The 25,592-nt window shown below is 45.1% G+C and overlaps 1 protein-coding gene across 1 annotated transcript in view; it reads right to left on the minus strand.

The window, feature by feature from the left end:
* The window catches only part of BACE2 (beta-secretase 2), a 52,390-nt gene extending 32,102 nt beyond the window's left edge, over positions 1-20,288 (minus strand). Inside the window, exon 1 of the mRNA XM_033052156.2 lies at positions 19,887-20,288. Within this exon, the coding sequence (XP_032908047.1) occupies positions 19,887-20,213 (327 nt within the window). The 5' untranslated portion in view covers positions 20,214-20,288. The remainder of the gene's footprint in view (positions 1-19,886) is intronic.
* Positions 20,289-25,592: the final 5,304 nt, after the last annotated feature.

Raw genomic sequence — 25,592 nt, forward strand, 5'->3', positions numbered from 1 at the left:
GGAAGTGGAGAAACAGGGCTGAGCTCAGAAATGAGTGTAAACACAAAGGAGGATGAAGCATTTGAAAAAGATGTGCTGACTCCTTCTCTAATAAGACTGAGGTGGACAAAAAGTGTGAGTCAATGTTTAAAAACATCTTTGGTTTGCTCACAGAGGAGGAGGGAGGGGATGGTTACCCTTGTTTCACCCTTTTAATACAGAATGGGGCTGAGAAACTCTGAAATTTAAACAAGAACACAAAACCAACCAGTAATTTCTGAGAATCTATTCTGAACTGCAGGCACACTCTGTCATTGGTATTCCCAGCCCTAATCTTGCAGAAATTTTAAGACTGAAAAGAAACAAACCATCAACCTTAGCCAAGTGCCTCACTGCATCCCAGATTTTAGATTAAGCAAAGACAATACATAAAAATTTATTTTTCAGCCACATGAGCTAGACAGAGACCTAAGATCTAAGAACCAAAGGACATCCACAAGTTCACTTGGCTCCAGGAGCTGAGGCTTTAAAAGAAAAGAAGAACCTCTGAGGCACTGCAATAAAATCCAAAGTGTGCTACGTACTTCATTTCAATGATACCAAAAGCCTAACATTTTTCCAACTACCTGACAAAGTACAAACTATTCATTTCCCCCACTTCTCTGGCATAGAGATTGTAGTAACAAATAAACAACAAAGAGCAGCTACAACGTGTACATCTATCAGGACTGACAAAATTTGCCTCCAAGGGGTGCTGCAGGGCTTAAATTAATTAGCCATTCCGAGGTAGCCTGTGATGCCTGAGTAATGGGCACTATACATCAGCTGCATAAATACATGTAGGTGTTGCCTTAGCCTCAGTGATATGCATGGCACCATACGTGGAGGAGGACTTGGGAAAAAAAAAAAAGCAACCAAAAGCAAACAAAAGCCACTAAATATGACACATACGAAAGATATTTTACCCCCGCACCTTAAATACAATGTTATCATCACAGAATTCACAACCATGGAAGGAAAGGGCAAATTTACTACCCACAGCATGGAGCAAATCAAGATTTCCAGAAGAACAGAGATATCCCCCACAAGGCAAGAGGGAAAGCACAAAGCTGGCTGCCCATGCAAGCTGCAGCCCACTCGGACACACAGTGCTCAGTGACAGATGCTATTGAGGCTGACATTCTCTATCCACATGTTTGTGCATAATGAGATGCAGGCAGCCAGGGCAGACACTGATTTATTGTAGTCCTCACAATAGTGCCAGTGATCAGCAGTTCATTTTGGGGTGGGTATAACTTACTGAGTTCCCTTTTTCTCCTGGCTGCCCTTGGGTCTGAATTATCTTTAGTGCCTCCACATCTCACTAAGAGCCACTTTCATGTTGTCCCCACTGGAGCCTGCTCCATTCCATGCTGGGCTCAGGGAGCAGCTTCACCTGGATCCTGCCCCAGCCCTGCCCCAGCCCAGGGAGGAGCTGGAGCTGCTCAGAGAGCCCAGAGGAGCCCCAGGATGAGCAGAGGGATGGAGCAGCTCTGCTGGGAGGAAAGGCTGGCACAGCTGGGATTGTTCAGCCTGCACAGGAGAAGCTTTGGGCTGAGCTCAGGGTGGCCTTGCAGGGCCTGAAGGAGCTGCAGGAAACCTGGAGAGAGACAATTCCCAAGGGCTGCAGGGACAGCACACAGGGAGTGGATCCCACAGCCAGGGAGTAGGTTTAGATTCAATATTAGCATTAAAACTTTCAGACATACACAACAGACACAGAGAGCAAATGCACTAAATTGTTTCTTCCCCGCAAAGGTCACCTTAACCACAGCTCTGGGACATGAAATCTGCACCTAGTAAAACACCTGGAGATTTTTTTGCTGTCTGCATTTCCTCTATGCAAATAGTGTTGTTATTATGAACAGGAGGCTCATAAAGATCCCTGTTTTACAGTAAGCAAGACAGAATCATCCACCTCAGACAAACTCACAGAGGGAATCTGACACTATCTATATGCCATTAATTTGTGGTTATAAAAAGAATCAAATCCAAACTTTTTTACTGAAGGTCACAAACACTGAAAGCAGAAGCCTCGGAGGTCATGCATTTTACATTTTTTCTACACTGCAGGGGTAGACACTAAAAAAATCTCCACTCCTAATGATTTCTTTCAACTGGAAGTTAAACATTTTGTCAGTACTTCAAGGATCCCTTAAACTTTCCAGTGCTTGATTTAGCACCAGCACCAAACAGCATTTACTGCATTCTACACAGCTTCAATAATTCAACTTACCACTACATCTTTCATATTTTTAAGCCTTCCCTTGCTAAATATTGTTGTGTTTTGCTATCAGAAAAAACAGAAATTGCCCATTGATGTGTTTTCCTTTTTTTCCCTCAGCAAAGCTCTGGCTGTGTGTGGTTCAGGCACCTGGCCTGGTACAGCAGGTGATGTCAATGTGACGACATCCACACTAGACTGGTTGTTATTCATGCCTCATTTAACTGCCTGGCGTAAAACAATTTGCAGCTATCCACCATGCATTCACAAAGTGACTTCCTTCACATTTCCAAAGGAAAGTGAGAGCAGCAATCATTCATTTTTTGTTACATAGACATTGCTGGTATCCCTTAGCTGGGACAGAAGTTGCCTCTGGTTACACACACCCTGCTCAGACTTTGTAAAAGTTTCTCTTCTCTGTTTTAGTTTGAGGTTGGGAGGTTTTGGTAACTTCCAAAAAAAATATACAAAACAAATCCCACGGGCTGAAATTGCTAAATGGATTTCCTTGAAGCAGCTGTCTGCATGATTTAGCATCCACAGCCTTTTCCAGGTGTGGAATCCTGGGGCTTGCCTTCAAACCTGTTGCTTTTGATGTGATTCTCTGGGTCACCCACACTGCACTAGGGATATTCTTCATCCTCACTAAAAGACTAGTCCATAGAAAAATACACTTTATTTTTTTTTTCAAGTTCACAGGTCTGATCAATCCTTTTAGGTCAAGCAATAAAGTTCCCCTACTGGACAGGCTGACTTTCTACAACTACTTGAGTGAGCTGGTATCAGTCTTTTCTGGTATCTTTTCTCCCAGATAACAAGTGACAGGATGAGAGGGAATGGCTTCAAGCTGTACCAGGGGAGGTTTAGGCTGGATATTAGCGAAATTTCTTCCTCAGAAATTGTTGTGAAATGCTTGACCAGATTGACCAGTGAAATGGAAAAGTCACCATCCCTGGAATTGTTAAAAAACATGTGGATATGGCACTGGAGAACAGAGTTTATGGGTGAACATGGTGCTGGGTTGATGACTGGGCTTGATCTGAGAGGTCTTTCCCAGCCTTAACTATTCCATGATTCTGTAAAAAAAACAGACTGCAAAAATGTGTTTGGCTCTTCACTCCTGCTTCAGCTGAAGCATAGGGATTTGGGGGGAAAAAAAGGAACAGGATTTGCACACATAGGGCCATAATAGAGTAAACAATCTCATTTAATCTCATTTACTGTGGGGTTCAGTCAAAACTTTAATGATAATTGGTAGTTTCCTTCACAAGGCAGCAGTGCAAAGAAGCTGGCTCTGTAAGAATTCATAGAATCACAGAATGGTTTGGGCTGGGAAGGACCTCAAATCCCATCCAGTGCCAGCCCTGCCATGGCAGGGACACCTCCCACTGTCCCAGGCTGCTCCAGCCCCAATGTCCAACCTGGAACTGAACATTCCAGGGATCCAGGGGCAGCCACAGCTGCTCTGGGCACCCTGTGCCAGCCCTGCCCACCCTCCTGAAGGAAGATTTTTTTCTGATATCTAATCTAAACCTACTCCTTTTTAGCAATGACCTCTCTTTGCATGATGAAAGCTACAGCCATCATTCCTCCTCTGGGATTTTAACTCAACCCAAGGGCACCCCTTTCTTCTCCCTTTTCTCTTGTCCTCAGTAAAGAGCACAACCATTCCACACCAGTAACATTCATGTGCCACTCAAAACCTTCTCCTGCTGTGCTTTCATGATTTCTCCCAAAGCACCCACTTAAAATAGGGCTTGTAATTCTACTCTGCTTGCTGGAGCATGTCACACAGTGAACTATGACAAGGTGAAAAAGTTTTTATCCCCATGCAGAGACCAGAAATAGGAATCATCCCATTACCTGCTCAGGAGCTGTTACCACACATCACACTGTAGATGTAGAAGTGCTCCCCATTTCACCCCTGAGCTTGTACCATCTCTTAATTCTCTTTCTTATTTTGTCCCACACATAATAAACCCTTCAGAAAATAATCTGCTAGACAGTGCTTAGGAAAAAAAAAAAAAAAAAAACAGAAAAGGGTTCAAAGAAGTGCTGCTTCTTGTTGGGGATTAGCAGCTAGAAATCATTTGGGTAACAGCTCTTCTTTTGCAAGCTGGTTAATAGATAGGAAAATTAGTTGGCAATTTAAATGCTGCCTCATTTAACACAATGATTCCTAATTACATTATCAGCCCATCTGGCAAGAATTGCTTACAACCATCACACAGAAAAGAAAACACCAATAACTATATGCTGTGTTTGCCCACAGTTATTACGTGTTATTATTGGCACTGACTGTCAGGTTATTTCAGCAATTTGTTTCTACAAATTAGTAATGTTACAATATACAGTGACTTTTTAAGCACAGACATGCTGTATGGTTTTTTTTCTCCCCTGTGTTACTTAGAGTTAGCATTTACAGCCTACTTTCTAATAAAAAAAAAAGTATCAGAAGGCTAGGCTTTAATATAGATTCTTCATCTGTTCCTCTGAAGATGCAGAAAGAAAAGCAATTTAAAAGATGAGTTAAGAGAAATTTTTGGAAGCATTTCTAGATGTAGAGGACTGCAAAGTCAGATATAAACTTGAAAAGCCTCCACAAAGACAGATTTCTGCTTGCAGAATTATGTGCACTTTGTTCAAAAGGCAAGACTGAAAACAAAAACAGGTGAATTTGTTGGACTGGCACACTGCCCATGAACACTGGGGCAGGGATGGACTCTGCCATTTCTCACTGCTCACAGCACTGGAGGAACACCTCACCCCAAAGCCAAATGAGCCTCTGAAGCTGGGATGGAGGAGCAGGAAAAGGAAGAGGAGGAAGGCAAACCCACATCTTACACCAACTCAGGAGTATCTCCAGCATTGCCCTGAGTGAGCTCACCTCACCAGAGAAAACAAACCTATCTGCTCCTACCTCCAAAAAACCCCTCCCATGGTCACAAGAAGGGCTGACCCACGCAGCCAACATAAAGAGGCATTGTGAGGAAAGGAAAAAAAAATAAAAAAGAATTGAGATTAATTTTCTGCTGACGTTTGTTCAGCAGGTGGTGCCCACATTCTGCTGCAGCTCCAGGGATGCAAAGGAAGGTGATTTATTGCTGCACGAAGACGTGGGCAAACCAGAAGGTCAAGTTTATCACCAAAGATAACTCCTGCTTTCACAACAGCAGAAGTTTGTCACAGAAACTGCGCTGTGTTTGTAGCCTGGGGAGTCGACAGGAGAACAAGACCAAGCTCTGCAGAGAGGGTTTGGCCTTTGCTGCCATTCCCAGATGGTGCCAGGACCTGGGATTTACATTTACTACCTTTACATTTACTGCCTCCACACTCACTCTCTTCCCCAGCCACTTAAAACATCAATTCTCAAACACTCTCACACCCTCACTGGGCTCAGCAGAAGACCAAGAGCTTTTCCCCTCAATCTCTCCATGATCTGCACTGCTAGACTGGAAGGAATATTTCTTTTTTTCCTGCTTGAAAAGCAATAATCTCTTTCTTTGCCAGAAGATTACAAAGTACTATCTGGATTAGCCAATCTATCCGTGCTTAAGAGCACTGCATGCGTCTGTAGTGGAGATTTGTATAAAAAACACAAATGCTAAAATGACAGATTGCTCTGAAGTATAAACTTGCTAAACTAAATTGTGAGTTGAAATATGAGCATCTGACTGTGGGACTGATGAATAGTCATTTTGAAGAAAAATATTACAGGAAGTGCTTTATATATATTATCATTTTGACAATAAGGGAAGGCTATTATGGTTTAAAGACAAAAAAAATAGTCAGCCAATCAATCCTGGTAACAAAACAAAATATCTATTCTTCATTTCTACGCTCTCCTTCCTGCCAATGCCCTCGGTTCCATAAACATTAGCATTCTTTCTGCACATGCCATCTCATGTGCTATCTTATTTTTCAGGCTGAAATTTATTTGCTGTGTCTAGATTTATCATACAACACATCCATCCTATTCATGCTATATGAACATGCTTTGCTGTTGAACATGAGCCATTACTTGCTTATCTTAGAGCTGTGTGAATCGTAGCAATTTTGTCTCATTGCCTTTTCTGAAAAGATTAACCTTTTTTCCCTCTTTTTTATTATTCCCCCCCCCCCACCAGATATGAGTCTCTCTCCCACCTCACACCCTACAGCAGATAAAACCAGGTGTGTGAAGCAATCCTGTAGTTCAATAAATCAGCTGCAGCTGAAGTCATGCTCTGCTCCAAGCTCTGGGTTTTAAGGAAAATCTGGACTAATTAAAGAGTAATGACAATAATTTAGAGGTCTAGAAAAAAATCACCTGTAAATAAGCATTGACAGGCTTTAAATGGCTTGAGAGGATGAAGGGAAAGTGTGATAGCTTTTTAAGAGAGATAGGGGTGCCACAGAGACCCCCAGGTGCCAAACCTTTCAGAGGGAAGGGGTTGTATGGAAGCCAAGAGGTGCCTCCATCAGCCTTTCCCAGGGCAGCCACCAACACTCAACCACAAGTAGAGTTTACTGGGAGCAGCAGAAATCCTCCCAAATTTCAGTGAGGAAAATCTGTATATTTGCTGTACTTACACCACACACATTCTTGAATGGAAAGAGAATGAGTGCCTAGATAAATGGAGGGATAAGAAAACCCCCACAAACGCTCTGAAACTCAAGAACAAATGCATGAGACATCAGTTATTGTGCTTAAGTGTAACACACAAAGCTCTTGTTAAATCCAAAAGGCTGTTTCCACCTGTTAGTAGGTGTAAAGGAACTAAATTAATCAATTTTCTGGTAATTACAGCACAGCACTGACGAGGCAGGGAGGCTGTAAGACAAATGCCACTGGGAGCAACTCTCACATTTAACTGCAAACCTCGAGAGGAATCCCAGTGCCCACGCAGCCTTGGTTTAGAGACAGGCTCAGTCTAAACCCTGTCCTGTGTCCTAAATTAGCAAGAGTCTCATCCAGAGCTCACCCCTCCCTCCCTGGAGAACAGGGGGACTTAAGGTGCTGGAGGGACAGCTATTAATGCAATAATTCCACAGCTAAAAAGAGCTTAACTCTGGGAGCTGTGCTTGTGAATGGCATCACCCATTGCACAGGCTCCTTCTCAGCATAAAACTCTTTGTCACTTGGAAGCCACAGAGTGTCACCAGCACAGGATTTTGAGCTCTTTGGGACATTGGCAGCCACACAGATGGAGCTGAGGATGCTGCAGGAGGACCTGAGGAGGGGGAGAGCTTCCAGCTCCACAGCAGAGTCTGAGGTTAAATGTTTGCTGTGGCTGTTCTGCTCACCAGCACTACTCAGGGCATGATCTTTCTCAAAAGTATGATCATGGCAAAGAATTGTAGAGGTTGGTCTTTTTTAACTTAGTGAAAAAAAAAAAAAAAGGAGAATTCATGCTACTACATTACCTTTCAGAATACAATATTAAGGAGGGCTTTTTGCCTTTTTCTTTTTTTTTCCTTGGGTTAAGGAAATGAAATCAGTAAGCCTACATTAATGTATTATACCCAGTGAGTGATTACAGTTAGAAGCTGCATTCAATTCAGAATTTCAATTTTCCGAGGCTTTTGCTCTCCAAAATTAGCTTCCAATTTATTTTGTCAGGTCATTCTTTTCTTTTCCTCTATCGCTCATTAAACTCGGCGAAACTGCTGTCAAATAATAAAAAAAGGCATTTTTAACTCTTCTTCTCTACCCAACTTCAGAAGTCCTAGAGTACAAAATAATAATAATAAAAAAATCTTGTTTTCAAACTAAATCAACAATCCTCCAACAGACCAAAACAGTTTTATACATAAGCACAGAGCCAAGCCATGCTAGGCAAACTGAAGAAGGCTTGAAGTGACTAATGTTTAAACCTTCCTCACCCTGCAGGTGAGGCACTGCCCATGTTTGCTGTGCCACCTGGAAACAACAAAATTCATCAGGGGAGTGAAGCCCATTCCTAATGTTCTGCGGCTTAGGCTAGGAGGCATCTCTATGGACACTGCTGTTTTCCTGGGAATCTCCCTTCTGCCAAAGCCACCACAGTCCTCTGGTCCTTCAGCAGCAGGCAGGAACCCTGCAGGAGAGGCTCAGTCCCACTCCTGAATTCCCACCTTCTTTCAAAGGTCTCCCTCACACCAAAGACTTGAACTTCAAAATCAATTTTAAATAAGATCTCAGCTTTCAATTGCGTTAGAGATGTGAAACCAAGTGCCAAAGCTGCTCCTTCAATACCCAAGAAAGTTCTGTTCTGGTTTTTCTTAGACTATTTACAAGAACATAGGGAATGGCTTCAAACTGAAAGAGAGTAGGGTTAGGTGGGATATTAGGGAAAAGTTCTTTCCTGTGAGGGTGGCCAGGCCCTGGCACAGGGTGCCCAGAGCAGCTGTGGCTGCCCCTGGATCCCTGGAATGTTCAGTTCCAGGTTGGACACTGGGGCTGGAGCAGCCTGGGATGGTGGAAGGTGTCCCTGCCCATGGCAGGGGGTGGAATTGGATGATTTTTAAGTTCTGTTCCAACCCAAGCCATTCTATAATTCTTTGACTTGAAGGCAGTGAGTAAGTTTGAAAAAAGGCAACATTTCAGAGGCAAATAGAAAGAAAATGAAACTCGCTGGACAGCAGTGAGAAAAACCAGATTTTTCAGAAGGCTACATGCCTTGTCTGCTGTCTTACCTCTCCTCCCCCCATCACCTTGCTCTTGTGACATGATTCTTTCCAGGCTTTTTCCCAACTCCTCTGTCAAGATGTTAGTTTTGGAGATGAGTGTTTGTTAGCAAAGGTTTTTCAAAGCCTGGAGAGCTGTGATGAGGAGAGGTGAAAGCAGGACACTCCTGACTCATCAAGTCTATCCATTTTCCCTGGAATGAGTTCATCCCAGCAGCACTTCCATCCCCACACTGTGGGGCACCACTCATTAGAGCATCCTGCTAGCTGCCCTTGCTGCCTGCTTTTAGGAATTCCTCCTTATGTTTTTTCAGTGCTTCTCTTCAAGGACACTGAACGCTCAGAGACATTTTCCAGTCTGTTCTCGCCGTAACAAACCCAAAGTGCAAAAGTTTTCCCTGGATTTTCTCAATCCACACACCACAACAGTGAGGCAACCAACCTTTCCAGTGGATGGAGGCTGATGGATATGATGCCATGGGAGCACCCAGCTTGCTGCTGAAGAGGAGTTCAGGGCTCTGAAAGCCTCCTGGAGGCCAGGAAAGCACAGCCATTCCCATGCTCACCCAGTGAGATCCCTGGATTGGCTGGGATAGTTGGGCATGGAGAGGTAAACAAACAAGCACACACCTTGGAAAGCCATCTGTGAACTTCAAGGCATGAGTTCTGCTATGAAAACGCCACTATTTGCTCTTCAGCTCTGCCAGATTTATTTAACACGAGATCTGGGTTGTGTGAGGAGCTGAAAAGGCCAATCCCACCCTCTTTACCTTGAACCACCTCTTCCTCACCTGTCCTGGCAGCTCCCACCTCCCCTTCTGCCCAGAAACAGCCACCATCCCACACCTTCACACACCTGCTGGGCTGGCAGGATGGCAAAGGGACACAAGTTCATCAGTGTCAGGCACAAAGAATGGAATTTGGTTTTTCTGATCGTGCTTCCTGCTAGAAAAGTTGTGCCACACCTCTGGGGAAAAGGTGTAGGGCCAGGCTTCCCCCTGCTCTGTGCCATCTCTGGTGGCCACAGGAATGTGCACAGGCAGTCCCAGGGCTCAGAGCACAAACATGGTGATGCAACTCCAGTGGTTTTATTTCCCTGGCAATTAATAAAGGGAATACAACAGACGGAAGGCTTTCGCTCCCCACTGCACCTGACCTATTTAGGATATTGCCAAGCAGAGTTTGATTGTCATCATGGGTGTTCCTTGGAATTATACCCAGGAGTTCAAAGGCACAAACAGAAAACAGTTTTATGCTCCATATTAGCAATAATATTAGCATTATTTGACTGGGAGGGAAAAAAAAAGAAAAAAAAAATGCTGTTAGCCAATGTAATAATGATGTGTTTGATTAATTAAAAATAAGAATCCTGTTTTTATTCATATTTGTTCTAACGTTTTTACTTAAAAATTTGGCAGGACAATTTAAAAGGCAGTCTTGATTCTCAAGTGAAGTAAGATATGCTTTTTAGAAAAAATTCTCTTTTTTGAAAGCAGCACTGTTCCTCCCCTGCTATTGGAGTCGTTTATTTCTCTCTCTCCTTGTCAAACATTCATACTTTACTCTTTCCCCTGGCTAATACTGGAGAGGCAGCAGCTCTGGGAAATGAACCAGAGGCTCATACATCATTACAATTGTTAACCAAGTTCCACTATAAAAATCCTGATTACACAGGAGAACACGGAGGCAGGCAGGAACACAGCTTCATTTCCAGATACCAGATTGAGTTTGTAGGGCAGGAAGTTAAAGGACTTTGTTATGCTCTGGGCTGATGGAGTCTGCCAGGACACACCACAAGAGCACCCATCAGGCAGCTCCCTCCAACCCATTCCTCCACACAGCAACAATTCCAGTGAAGGAATAACCTTCCTTCTGCTTTGGCCAGGGGTGACATCCCACTGTGTGATGATGGATGTGTGATGGGAGCTGGAACTGGATGATCTTGAAGATCTTTTTCAACCCAAACCATTCCATTCATACCACTGGAGCTGATGGTGCTCAGGGCACTGGAATTGTGGAATTCTGCCCAAATGCTGTTGTGTACACCTGCTGGGGAGAAAAGCTCCCAAACCTGGACAAAAAGCTGCAGGTAGTACCACTGGCATCTGGGCACTTGCCAATGACCAAAGGTCCTTCAAGGTAAACCTGAAGGCTCAGCAGAGTGCAAGTGAAAGTTAATTTTAGCTGGAACATGTAGCACACACCAGCACTCATAACCACAGCTCCTGAGAAATTCTGTGAACTTTCCCCATCCCCCACACTGCTTATCTCAGCGGTTCCAATGCAAAAATCTGGCACTTTGGATCATGTGAAATGTTTGTGTTATTCCCTGAAGGACTTTGCCTGTGAGAAGCAATGAGAAGATTATTGTCTGACAGTTCAGCTGAAGCACTGTGACTGCATCAGATGTTACACTGCTCCAGCAGCTCCCAGACTTTTGGGAGGTGTGACCACCTTTGAACTCCTCTGTCTTATTTGCAACCCGAGAGTCGCTGGGAAGAAAAAATGAATGAATTAAATAAAAACCTCTTTAGTCACAGAGAAAGGTGGGATTGATGCATCATTTTCTGACATGCCTCACACTTCACTCTTTCCTGTAGCAGACATTCACCAGGCAGCACAGTGAATAAAAGCACAGCCTTTCCAAACCATGCTTTAGCAGCTCAGTGATACTGCCCTGAAGAGCTCTGGCTTGAATCACAGAATCATGGAATGGTTTGGGTTAGGAGGGACCTTGAAAATCATCTCATTCCAACCCCCTGCTTGGACAGGGAACCTTCCACTAGACCAGGCTGCTAAAAGCCCCATCCAGCCTGGCCTTGAAAAGATGCCACAACTGTTAATATTGTACACTGCAGACACTGACAGTCAAGGTTTCTGTATCAACAGGTAGCATAATGGAATTTTGGAAGTCAGGTTTCCATTTACATAGAAAAAAAGTGTGAGGAAGAAACCTCCCTCGAGATTTCACAAAGTCACAACTTTGAAAACAGATCCAAATCCTGCAGTCAAAACAAACCCCCCCAGTATTTTATTTTCTATGCCAAAATTATTGCTGCCAATGGCATTCTTCAAATTCTTTTCTTCCCGAATGTCACAACAAAATTTTCAAGTTGGCTCATGCAGGATCCAGGCTTCCAAATGATGGCAAAGCAGGTGAGCCTTTTGTTCCTGTAGAAATCCCAGATCCTGATCTTCTCTGGTGTGAAGCTTCTCATGGAAACAAAATAGGAAGCAGAAAGAGCCTGGGTGGTGAAAAAATTCTCACATCTGGCCTTGACCTGAGCCTGAGCACTGGGTGGGCTCCAAGGTGCTCTTCTAAGAGCCACACTCACAGACAGATCCACTCACAAATATCAAGGAATTATCTGAGAGATGGCTGCCAAAAGCATCCAATTATTTTTCCCCTGTCAAATGGCAGGAGCTGGCCTTTAATCCCTCCCTCAAGTGGAAAGGTGACTCTCAGTTCTCCAGTTGTCACGTCTTTTTCTTTAAAGCAAAAATGCCAGTTTTGGAGTTTTGGATCCCTAAGGATGGATTCTTCTCTGTATTTAGGGAGGAGAAGCTTACCAAGTGTTACTGCAGCATTAAGACCTTTCCTCTTTTAAAATAAGACCAGACTAGGATGTGAGACCAGCACTCTCCCTGAACACATGCAATCTAGCTTAACAGCAGTTTTTGCTAGTAAATAGGTACAAAAATAAGCCCAACCAGAAAGCTAAATAAAATCAACTAATTTTAGCTCTCACAAGCTGAGCAAAGAGGACAAAATCTACAAGTAATTTGTTTTTTTCACAATATCAAATTATTAGTAAGCAGTGGTGAGGGGAAAAAGGGAATGCAGTGTGCAATTACTGCCTTAACAGATTCCCTTCAAAAGGGCCTAATTATGACACATTAATTGTATTCAGTGAATTGCAATTTTCACTTGAATAAGATCTTTCCCCCCCATCCAGCTTGTTTTCCTCAAATCCCCTCTCTGTAATACCCCACAGGTTTCATCTGTTTGAGAAAGACTCCTAAAAAAACAAAACAAAAGTCTAGAACATTCATCCCCAGCTGCCCTCCCCATAAAATACTCTTAGACATAAAAAAGGCAGCGAGAGCAGTAGGAAAGACAGACAAAATGAAAATGGGGGAGGGAGTAAGAACAAGGGGGGAAAGGAGCTATTTTATCAGCCTTGGGTAAAAGAGGGAGCAAACACTGACTCTGTCCCAGGGCTTTCTGGAGGCTCCAGGACAGCTTCCACCCCATGGGGGAGAACTTTTCAGAGCACCTTGGTGAGGCTCTCAGGTGATCCCAGGCTGCCTTTTTTTTTTTTTTTTAATTAGAGCTGAGATTGAAGTAGAAGAGATGGAATTTTGTGTTCAGACTCAGTTGTTTATTAATTTTTATTTATAGTACAGTGAGTGCTACAGTACTTTTAGATAACAAGCTCAAAACGAAAAAAAAAATTGGAGTTTTCTCTTGTTCATTTTTTAAGGCTTAATTGTTTAATTAAAAACTAACACTTCCATTATTTTTACTTATGTCTTAATGACTAAACGCTCATGACTTGCAGTGTGGTATCCTTTATTCAATTAAAAAAGTATTATTTAAACTTAAGAAGAAGGAATAAGAAGGAAGAAAAATCCACTGCTTTAGAACGTTTATTTTGTCTCATTATTATATTCTAAAACCTCAGATTCTAAACCCTTCACTGTGTGATATTATACATTCTATTCAAACTATACACCAGTGATTTTAATTCCATCACTTAATTTTGGAAGCTTTCTCCAAGGATCAGGTCAAAAGCAGTGTTCTCCAGGGGGTCAGTGTCAGAAAGCTCAAAAGTCCCAAACTCTTGGGCTCCATCCCTCGCGGTGCCGAGCGCGGCGGTGCCAGCGCAGCCAAACCAAAGCTGTGCAGACTCGACCTCCTCCAGGTCCTGCCAGTGGTGGAGGAGCTCCCTGAGCCTTTCCAGCCAAGGGAAAAGCACAGTGGGCTGCTCATGGTGAGGTTCTCCTCTCAGCCAGGCTGCTGCCAGCCCCAGTGAGCCGGTCCTGCCAACCCAGCTCCTGAGCGCCGCGATCCAGTCACGCGGCGGGCTGGGATGGAGGTGCAGAAAGGAAAATAAGATCTATCTTATAGCCCAGGGCTGCTTGAAATGCTTTGAAAGGCACTCAGCTGATGGGTATTCAGGTGTAAGAGTGACCTTAGAACACATTCTGTGTTTGCTTCATCAGCTTGGATCTACAGAGCAAACCCAGGCTGGAAAGCAGAATACATAGGACAGGCCTGTCAATAGCAGGAAAAAACACTTCCTATTTTAAGGCAGCTGAGAGCTGCCTCCTTTACTTTGAAGATTTGATCTCAAGCCCTAATCTATGCTGAAATAGAAGCAACAAGTTCCTTCACTTATTTACACAAGTTGTTTGTGCAATAAAATCTGTATTTTACAGCCAGTAGGAAAAGGGGGATAGAAATCTGTCCAACCCATACTGAAGAGGAACATGTGAGAGCCATTGTACCAGCTTCCTTTTTCCAACAGAGCTGTGCTTGACAATGACCAGACAACACTTCAGGTCAGACTCGTTTCACTCAGACTGAGTGAGGAAATTTCAAAGATAATAATACATGGAGGCAATGTAATAGCTAAGGTGTCCTCACACACTCGAAATCATAAGTGCTCTTCAAAAAAATTAAGACCCCTGCAAGTTGCTTTTAAATCTGTCTTGCCAAATACAATCCCTAGAGCTCACAGTCCTCTAGTTAGAGAGGGGGGGAAAAGGGAAAAAAACCCCAAACAAAAACCCAAACAAGAAGAGAAAATTTCTTCCTTAATAATCCAAATGAACCAAACACAAGGAAATTCCACACAGGTTTTCTTTCATCCACTGTTTCATTTTCGTTTCATTTCTGCTCCAAATCCCAACTAATTTACACTTTATTCAGGCAAAACAGTTGTTTGCTTGCCCTCTACTTTCCTCTTTCCAGATTTAACTGATGCTTTTTCCTTGATAAGGAAAGAAATACAAAGTGGTAAAAAATGTGAGCCCGACACCTATTTCCACCACCCCTGCTCCTCACAAGAGCTCTTCTGCCCCAACCCACCAGGATGTGAATTCAGGATTGCCACCACCAGAGACCCTGGATAATAAAGCTTCCATCACTTCTCTGAAGAGGAAAAAGCACCTTTAAAGGAACAGCTAGTGGGGCTCTAACCCCTAATTCTGGGAGAGGAGCACGTCCTGAGGAATGACCATGGCGAACCTCTTCATTCAGTGTAATTAGCACTCATATTTTGGGTTATTTCTAAAGTACAGGCTCTACTTACCTCCACACAGTCCCTTTTGCCAGGTCTAATTTTGGGTGGAAGAAGGTGCTAGAATGCTGATTTGTAAAGGCAGGGACTTTTTAGTCAACCAAAACCTAATATATTTGCTTGCTTGTCTTGGGTCAAAAACACATCACAGCCCTCCAGGGCACAGCTTTTCACTGTATTAGTCCTGAATTACAACTGCCAGGTTCTTGTCCTTTTTATCATGCAGGTATTCAACAACAACAACCAAAATTGACTCAAATCACCGTTTAAAAACAGGAATATTTTGCATTTCATTACTATTTCCACTAGACATATCTGGAGGGATTTTGACACTGCCACCTCAAAACACTCCAATGCACACAGAACTTGTCTTTGCTTCACAACCTTTTGTTTCTTCAGATTCATAAAGAACTCAAAAATAAATACAAAAGACCTTAGTAATTACTAAAAAAAAGGAAAAAAAGACAGAGAGACTCAAGATGGAACCTGCCTTCTGATATTTGAACAAAGAAAGATCACATTTTAAAACTCTTTGTATCTAAAAAGACAGTGAGGTCCTTTTCAGCAAAATTAAGATAGTGAGTCTGAGCTTGTTGTGGAACAGCACAGCACCAGAAATCAGATTACAAGAGCAGTTGAATCTTTCCTCACATTTTCAGACCTTCCAACACTCAGGGAATGAGAACTACCACCAATTAAGGAATAATGGCTGCAAGTTCAGAACTTGTTAATGTGTGTGTACATCACCTTCAATACACAAAGCCATAAATTGCGAGTCCATGACACATTACAGGTATTTAATACATATCCTTCTTTATCATTCCTTTATTTAATAGCTGGAAGAAATGGAAGGGGAGATAACCTCCCACCAATTATGTGGGAACTGAAGTTTGTGTTTTGCAGCAGAGGCTGTGAGACCCAACATCCACACTGACCTTAAAACTTGGGAGCAAGTTTGTAGAAGTGGGTTTTTGCTCACCCCCTGCACAGAACAAACTGCCATTAGGATAAACAGCAGGTATAAAAGCCTCTTCATGGACAGAATGACAAAATGACACTGAAAGAAAGGAGCTGTGACATCCAGAGCACAAGTTGGATCCTTCTGTCATTAACCAGACTGGAGCTCTCAGGGACCACACACTCTCATAGGGAAATTTCAGGAATAACATTTACCTGTTCTCAATAAAAACACAGCTTGGAAATGCAGTGGGATCAACAGCACCACCTCACACAAGAGGCAAGATGAGGCAATGGTTCTGTCCCTGCAAATATTCAGTGCAGTCCAGATGGACTTCAAGAAAGCTGTGAAAAACATGAGTTTTTTTAAGAGTTTGACTATTCTTTTGGTCAAAAGCTTGTAGGAGAAACAAAATTAATATGAAGAGAACTGCAGTGAATATAGCAGAAAACCCTAAATGATTTTTGATTCAATTTCCCACAGTGCTTATAATCTCAGGGTAGGAAAATAATAAAAGATAGAGCAAAGGAATTCCATGGGATTATTTAAAGAAATAGCTAAGAGCACTGCACACAATTCATATTGGGCTCTTGCCACTTATTTAAATCTGGAATTGGAAGAAGTGCACCTATACAGACAGGTATAAAGCACATAATCCATCAGGAGTGGGACACATAATAAAACATCCATGAAATAAGGGACAAATACATCACACCCTTCAATACAACAGACACTTTTCACCTTTCACATAATTCTTAAGTAGCTGTATATGTGAATGAATAAGAATTAGTGGGAGTAGTAACACTTGACACCGACCTGGGAGCTGGTCTGGAGATCTGATAGGATTAGGAAGGATACTGTATCATAAAACTGGAAATGATCAGAAACACTTTGGCTGCAAACACTTTGCAAAACTGGATTGACTGCACTGAAGTTTCCTGTCTTGGAAATAAAATAATTTTGACTTCACACAGCTGCTCTATTTTTGTACCATCAGAACAAGTGCTTCAGAACTGCCATTGTGAATCGCAGTTCTGTGCCATGTTTATCTGCTATATGACAAATCAGAACGAAAGCCAAAAAGCATGCCTTAAATGACCTGAAAAACGAAATTCTGTCATAGTAGCTTCCTTCCAAGAACAGAAATTAAAAAAGGAAAATTTCTAAAAATGCAGCTGAGCAGTAAAGCAAGCCCTGTAGTGCTGAAGCCTTTCACAAATGTTCATTCCCCATTCTGGCTCAGCAGCTTCCAACACTTGACGCACACGCTCCCAAAGTCGCTGGGCACCAACGCTGCTGTAACCACCACGTCAAACCTGGTTCCTCTGCTCACAGCCTGCTACTTGGTCACGGTCCACCACTGCTCTGAGAGCATTTCCCCATCCCCTCCCTGCTCCATGCAGAGCAGCAGCTGGGCCATGCACCTTTCTGCTCCGGGAGCGCAGCCGCGCTGCTCCGCCGCTCTTGGCTGCCAGCATCCTCCTTCCTCCTTGGCACAGTGTCAGGGCAGCTCCTGCTCCCTGGGCTGGCAGCCCTGGGACAGGCTGCCTGGGGCAGCCAGCTGGGAAACCCCAAGCTGGAGGGGTGCAGGAGCACAGGAAGGTGTCCAAGCACCGCTTTGCAGCGCAGCTTCTGACGCGAAGCAAAGTCGGGTGGGGAGGAGCGCTTAAATCAGGAAAAGATTTTCCTTTCCTACACCATCATGCTCAGCCCACTCCCAGCTCCAGCAACGACTTGCCCAAGGAGTTTAACACTTGGCACTACCCAGACACTTGCTCTTCGTAGCAGCATGTGAAGCATTCAAGTACCAACAGTAGCAGCTTTGTAGCTTTGTACTACTCGATGCAAAGCAGAAAAACAGCAAGTACCTTTGTGATCTTTAAGTCTTCTGGTTTCAGGCAGGGAACGAGATAACTAATTCATCCTCATCAAAAGTACAGAATAAATTCCAAGTGCACTCCACTGAGTCATTACACACCAAGATCTGATTTGGGAAACAGAAGCATTTATAACCTTCCTTACAACCTCAGTGGGTCTACTTGTGAATAAAACCTCATATGTGCTAAACCAGTGGTAGTCTTTAAAATAATTAACTTTGCAAGAAGTGAGAACTAGTTCCAAATAGTAAAAGCTCTGCAATCAGATTCAAATCATGATTTTTTTTTTCATGTGGAAAAAATAAAAAATCAGAGGCAAGTCTAGCTGAAACTCTCCATCACCTGTAATATAAGTGATACGAGCTGTTAAGCATAAGTGAAGCCTCTGGGTGTACTGAGGGCAGCACATTTCTCCCTCTTAGACCTCCAGTCATATTATTAAAGGCCTGTCACATTTTTCCTTCTCCATTTTTTCCAATTTCAGAATCCCCCTAGACATGTAAGGAGATAATATGCTTGAGAGTCACTTTTCCTACCTGAAATAATTTTTTTTCATCTAAGACATGCTGAATTGGGTGATTAGTCCAATCAAATCAGTGCCTCGATTCTGGCAGAAACTAATATTGAATGTTTGGATGTTCCCTGGAGTTATGAAGCACACACCACATCACACTAACAGAACTAGTCAAATAAGCATCACTCAACACAGGGGGAAAATTATTTCATGGCCTTTATGGCTACTGGGCCACACCTTGATACGTCAGACCTAATTAAGATTTTTTATTTTTTAATCTCTATTTATTGATCATAACACAATACCAGCCTTTTTCAATGCATGTATTGATCCCAGTGTGATATCTTTTGATTAGAGAGATGATGTGGCCACTCCTCTTACATTCGAGGGGCAAAAAAAGAAAGAGCTCACAGACATCCAAAAATGCAATGACAGCTGAACACTCCCTATTGGCTGCGCATTTTGGCATTCATTGGCTTTTTATTACGTAGGGGAGTTAAACAGAAGAATAAAGATTTTAATTTTTTCTGTCTACACTGGGAACCTAAGGACCTAAACTCCTGAAGCAAACACAAAGTTCTGAAGGAAAGCCCCGAGGGCTCTCAGGAAATTAATCCCCACTCAGCTGACTAGTCATCCCCACCAGCAGCCCAGCACCGCTCCTCCTGGGATCTCATGACACAGATGAAAGAGCAACTACATGGCAAAAAAAAAACCCGAAACAAACTTCAGCCACACTGGTGGAGGCAGAGAGAAAAGATTCAAGGCAACACGGTCTCTCTGAAAACAATATTTAGAACACACACATTCTTTGCCCCGTTAATGAGCAACACATGATTCCCGACAGAAGGGGCTGCTTGTGCCCAGCCATCACTTAGTTTAGCAGGAAGATGCCGAGTGATTCTCCCGGGAAGATCTGCCAAAGCACCCAATCACGATGCAGAGCAGCTTAAAAAAGCAGAGAATAATAAAAAAAGCACCCTCTGTCTCTAAAACACAGTCAGTTCGACTGGCAGAGCAACTCGCTTCGGATCCAAACGCCGTGACACAGCCTAAAAGCAAGCGTGGGGACCAGATCCGCGGATTTCCCCGAGCAGGGGCAGGACAGGGGGATGCTGCTCTCCCTTCTCCCCTCCCTGCCGGCCCGGAGAAAGTCGCTGCTGCTGCCGCTCCCCGCGCCGGGCACCGGGCAGGGAGGGAGGGAGGGAGGGGGAGAAAAGGGAAGGGAGGAGTTGGCAGCGCCGAGCACCGGGACAAAGTTGCGTTGGAGCCGGGGGTGCGGCAGAGCAAGTTTGGCCCCTTCCTCCCCATCCCTCCCAACCCGCAGCCCCGCAGCTCCTACCGCCTGCGGCGGCGTCCCGATCAGCATCTCCAGGTAGTAACCTCGGCCGGAGTCGCCCTGAAGGTTCTCCACCATGGCTAAAAAGTTGAGGGTGCCGCCGGGATCCGAGGCCAAGGCCAAGCCGTCCGCAGCCCCGGGCGCATCCTGCTGCGGGCTGCCGGCCGGGCGCAGCAGCACCGGGGCGGGCGGCGGCGCGGCGGGGGCGGCGGGGTGGGACACGCGGAGCGGCAGCGAGAACAGAGCCCGGCAGAGCCCCGCGGTGCCGGCCAGCACCACCAGCAGCACCAGCAGCAGCAGCGAGCCGGGAGCCGCCAGCGCCGTCCCCATCCCGGCGGCAGCGCCGGGGCCGGGAGTCGCTTCCCAAGTGCGGCCGCCTGGCTGCCAGACTGGAGCAGCCGAGGGGTGGAGGAGGAGGAGAAGGAGGAGGAGGAGGAGGAGGAAGAAGAAGGGAGCGGCTTACCCACGCCCCGGCTCCATCTCCCCCTCCCCCGAAGCGAGCTCCTCCTCGCGTTCCTCCCGCACGGCCCCCGGGCGGCCGGAGCGCTCGGAGCTCCGGGAGCCGTGCGGGGAAAGTTGCTGCGACCCAGCGCCCACGGGAGAAACTTCCCGGCTGGGTTCAGCCCTGCCCGCAGCCCCGCCAGCGGAGCGTGACGGCACGGTGGGGACAAAAGTTTGCGAAAGCTTTAATGAAAGGAGAGCGGCGGAGAGGTGGCCGCGGTGACCGGGGAGCCTCCGTGGGGAGCCGCTCCCATCGCGGGTGGGGATGCGGGAGTGTTCACACGGGTGTGTTTGTGCGTGTGGAAATTCGTCTGCTGCGCCGGCAGGAGCGAGGCACGCAAGGCGTCTGCGAGAGAGAGCATGCGAGGCTTTGAATGTCTTCATCACGCACGGAATTCATAGCGGCGGGCAAGTGCGGCCTTTTGAAAGATGGGAACGCTTAGGGTGGAATTAGTCTCGACATCTCTGGAGTAATGACAGTGCCTGATGGATGGCTGGATGGAGAGGATAGTCCGAAAACCTTGAAATGTAACACTGGGCAAGTCTAGGCAGAGTCGCTCTGTGGCTGTTTCTGGCTCTTCCCCCGGTCGTCGGTAGTAGATAAAGTTGAAAAATGTCCAGCTGAAGTCATGTGTACTCTCGGTGTCCCCTGATAAATTTGCTGTCCTAGGCAGCCACCTGGTCTCTCCCTGTGTAAATCTGTGCCAAACTGCGTGGACTGAGATCCCTCCCCTGCCAGAGTAAACCGAGAGAGCTCCCCTCTTCCCTTCCCTGAGCTGGAGCAATCGTCCGCAAGATCTCCAGGTGTTCACAGGTATTAAATGAAGTTTCACTGAGAGGTGGGCAGTGTTCATTGCTGGGAAGGCTGAGCAGCCTGTTCGGGGGAAGGATACTTGGGCAAACTGTAGCCATTTGTCAGAGTTGCCTTAAAAAGAAAGTGGGAGCCCACCTTCCCTTGCTGGAGGAAAAGAGGTGTTTTCACATTTTTTTGCTGATGTTTTCGTCGCTCTGGCTCTGTCACCTCAAATCTGGAGCCCTTGTGCTCACTTTGTAGGGCCTCCCGTGGATCAGTTCAGTGCCTCTGGTGCAGCTGGATGCTTTTCCTCCTGCATCCATGGCAGCAGGGGGATGCAGACCCTGTCCTGGCTGGTGCAGCGCTCTGCAAGAAGGAAAGAACTGCAGGGGAAGCCTGCAAGGACCGTGGCCTGGCTGGGGACTGGAGGAGAGGTTGTAAATGAAGCTTCCTCTCAGGAGGTTGCTGTGCTTGTGGGAAACCACACACCTTGGTAAGAGGTGAAATTGTGCAAAGTTCCCCTGCTGCACAACGCTTGCTATTTGCCTGACAAGTAGGAAGGTGAAATATTGCAGCCCTGGTCTGTCTGGTCTCACCTGCTCCAGGCAGAGGGAAAATGCTGCTGGCAGCTGAACACCTGAGGGAGTGGCAGCCAGGCTCACACAAAGAGGTTATCTCCGGGGTGCCCAGAAATGGCTTTTCCTAACTGCCTGGGATAGTGACAGCTTGCATTGTAGGGCTTGCCTGGCTGCAGCTGAAGCTGAAGGGGAATTAAAACACTTGGGGCTCTTCATGGGTGAGCTGAAAACTGGAGAAATGCCCCCGCCCCTTTGGAAAAGGGAGTGTGAAAAGTAATCAGGAGTATAATTGAACACCCCCTCAGAGTGGTAGGGATGTATTTAGAACAGTCAGCAGCTATGTGCATTTTGTTTTAATTCTTTTACAGTGCAGTAAGTCTTCCCCCTTGCTGCTGTTGCTAAGATACGTTACCACACTCCTGGCTAAAGCAATTCCAGCCAAAGGAGTGCATAGTTTTTAGAGCATAGAAGATATAGCATAGCCTTTAAGTGTTTAAAAGAAAACTTGTCCTTTTTTTTCCTTTTTTCATGCTGTTTGGTAAAAGTTCTTGTCCTGTTTTCCAGAGCTCTGGCTCAGTCTCGCAGTAAATGCACATCAGACTGCTGCTGTGTGTGAAACCTTCCTGTCCTCCCATGGCATCATCCCAGCAGGGCTGGTGTGCAGCCTCAGGCAGGGTTTCTGCCTTGCCTCCTCTGCTCCTTTATTTATTGAAGTATCTGAGAAGGATTAGGCTGTGCCACGTACAGGTGAGAAGTTCCAGTGCATTTCTGAGCTGGCAGGAGTGGGCCTTTAAAGTGCAATGTGAACAGCTGCTTGGGAAAGGAGATATAAAAAAAAGTCCTCCCAGAGAGCCAAATGTAACCACATCCAAGATGTTCCTCAGAGAAGTCATCCGTATGCAATGAATGCCACAGTCAACACGCACATTTGGGGTTTTTTTTTATGTATCACATACAGAAAATAAATGAAATGCCAGAATCTGTACAGTTTGTATTCTACAGTATTTGGTGAATTTGTTTTTCTCTATTTTTGTGATTCCCAATATATGTTCTTCGAGTAAATAATAATAATAAAAGTAATTTGAAGTATCAGTCTCTGTGCATAAGCCTTTTTTTCTTTAAAATCAACTGTCCACATACAAATTTTCAGGTAAAACTTGACTTTAATCCAACTCTGCATTAATTTAATTTGATGGCACCGTGGTGCTTTAGATGTTGTGCCACTTGTCAGTGAATTAACATTTGTAACACAACCTGCCACCAGTATTTACAGAATACAGAGCATCATAAAAATGCACTGCTCTGTGCTGTGGACAAGGTGTGTGAACTCAGAGGGGACAGATGCTCTGTGGAGATGTTAAATCAGGGCTGTTGAAAAAACAAGCAGGAGCAGAGGAGGCATCTGAAGATGCAGAGGAAGTGCTGGAGCTGATCTGAGCAGAGGAGCTGTGTGTGGCTAAAAAGAGATCCTGTCCTTCCCGAGGAGGAAGCTATTAGGGGACTGCTCAGATCGAAGTGCCTCTCTGCTGAGCTTCTGAAGGAGTCAGGCTGACCTGAGCCAGCCTGACACAATGATAAGGGCAGATGGGCACAAACACTTCTGTCCTGAAATTGCTTTGTCTGCTTTCTGTGTTCTTAGCATAATCAATACTTTGGTTTTAAGGAGAGTGGTTGTTCCTTACTGTAATTCCACCGTGTTCCTGAAGGAAACAGGGCTGGATCTGCAGCGTGCAAAGGGTTAATTCACAGATTTCGGTAGCCCAAGGAGAGGAGAGGTTTTGTTCTTCCTGGACTGGGAAAAGGGCTTCAGTCTGTGGCTTTGTTGCAATCAGCTTTTTCATATTTTGGGGTCTAATCCAGTGAAGTATTGCTTGTACAAGCCAAGTGTAAACAATCAAGGGGCAGCAGAGGCCACGAGGTCTGGCTCTGTTTTGTGTCTGCCAAGGGCTGGCTCTGTTTGTCTTCAAAGGCCACAAATAAAACAGCTGGCCCAGGGGATGAGAGATGTGCCACCCAGGAGAGCTGTTCCAGGGTTATTCCTGGAGCTCTAAAATATCTCCTGTGCCAAAGGAGGGGCATGGACACTTTGGGATTTTTGAAGTATGCCCTGTGTGCAGAGCTCATGCAAAATGAATCTTGTGGCTGAAGACTTGGTGCTTGGGGATGCAGGTGCAAATCCTTATCATCCATCTCATTATTTTGGGTAGAGGATCTGTGGGTGGGGGCATCTTCTTTGGTCACTCTGTGCAATGAGTTTTCTGAATGACATCTCTCTTTGGCTGAACATGTGAGGTAGAGCCAAGATGCTCAGAGGGATGGAGCTGCTCTCCTATCAGGAAAGGATGTGGGAAATGGGATTGTTCAGCCTGGGGAAGAGAAGCTTCAGGGTGACCTAATTTTGGCCTTCCAAGAAAGATGGGGAAAGAGTTTTTACAAGGGCATGAAGTGACAGGACAAAGGGGAATGACTTCAAACTGACAGAGAGTTGGTTTAGATTGGATGTTAGGAAGAAATTCTTCCTTGTGAGGGTAGCAAGGCACTGAAAAAGGTTGTTGGAGGAGCTGTGACTGCCCCTGGATCCCTGGAATGTTCAGTTCCAGGTTGGACATTGGGGCTGGAGCAGCCTGGGACAGTGGGAGGTGTCCCTGCCATGGCAGGGCTTGGCATTGGATGATCTCTAAGTTTCCACCCAACCCAAACCATTCCATGATTTTATGATCCCTTTCTCTCTGACAAAGTGGTGTGTGACCAATCAAAGGGCAGAGCTGCAAAATGCACCTTGTTTGGTGCTTGTCCCAGTGCTGGAGCAGAGGGGCTGTGCAGAAGCCAGGATCCCTCCTTTGTGGAAAGGAGCAGGAACCGAGGAAGGGGAGGCAGAAACTGCAGGTCCAAGGGGCTCCAGGAAAGGCCTGCTCAGGCCACATGGTCCCAAAGGGCTGAGGTTAAGGGAAGGGTCGTGAACACCATCCATATATTCAGTATTATATTTATTTTGACTGTTTATCTCCTCCTGTTTTGAGTGTTTCTGGTCTGGTTGCTTGGGGAGCTGCCATTTGAGCTCCTGCCCCACATCTGAGCCAACCTGCAGAGCTCGTGATAAATGCATTGGCCACTCTCACAAAAGTGTTATTCCTCCCCAGAAAGTTCTGCAGGCTTCCTCAACTCTATTCTGCAGCTGGCACCAGGGAAGAAACAATTTGTGGGTTAGACCTTAAAATGATCCAATATCGACCTTCTAATTCCAGACCTTCCTACACCACAAACAGCAATGTTATAGATTCATAAACCATGAAAAATTAAACATGAACTATAACTGTGCTTGGAAAACAACACAGTGAGATCTGGCACTGCTGAGATTACCCAGATACAAATGTGGGGCTGCACCCACTTGCCCAGAAGTGGTGGAATATTCATTTGTTAATAATCATTTGTTAATAGTAAGAATAGCAAGAATAGCTTGTTACTGGGTGTTCAGGAAACCACCCAGCTTGGTTGAGACTTTTCAGAAGTGCTTGGACTCCACAATATTTACTTGGAAGTGGAGGATTTGGGATAGAGAGCCCTCATGGAATTCTAGGCAGCAGCTGTTGAGCTGGAAAGTGCAAGAAATAAAGGAGCTCACACACAGCAAAATTAGTTCTTGCAATCTGTCTTTATAATCTGCTGGTTTTTGATCCACCTTGCTTTATGACCCTGATGCTGACCCTGGCAGAGCCTCTGCAGACTGGTAAATTCTGTCATAATCTATAAAAATCTGCAGTTTCCTGAACTTGGGCTCCTCAACCCAGTGACTGCCAGCTGGGCACAGATCTTCTTTCCTTTCCTCTCTTCTTGGGG

The sequence above is a fragment of the Catharus ustulatus genome, chromosome 2 (assembly GCF_009819885.2).
Source record: "Catharus ustulatus isolate bCatUst1 chromosome 2, bCatUst1.pri.v2, whole genome shotgun sequence".
Classification (NCBI taxonomy): Eukaryota; Metazoa; Chordata; class Aves; order Passeriformes; family Turdidae; genus Catharus; species Catharus ustulatus.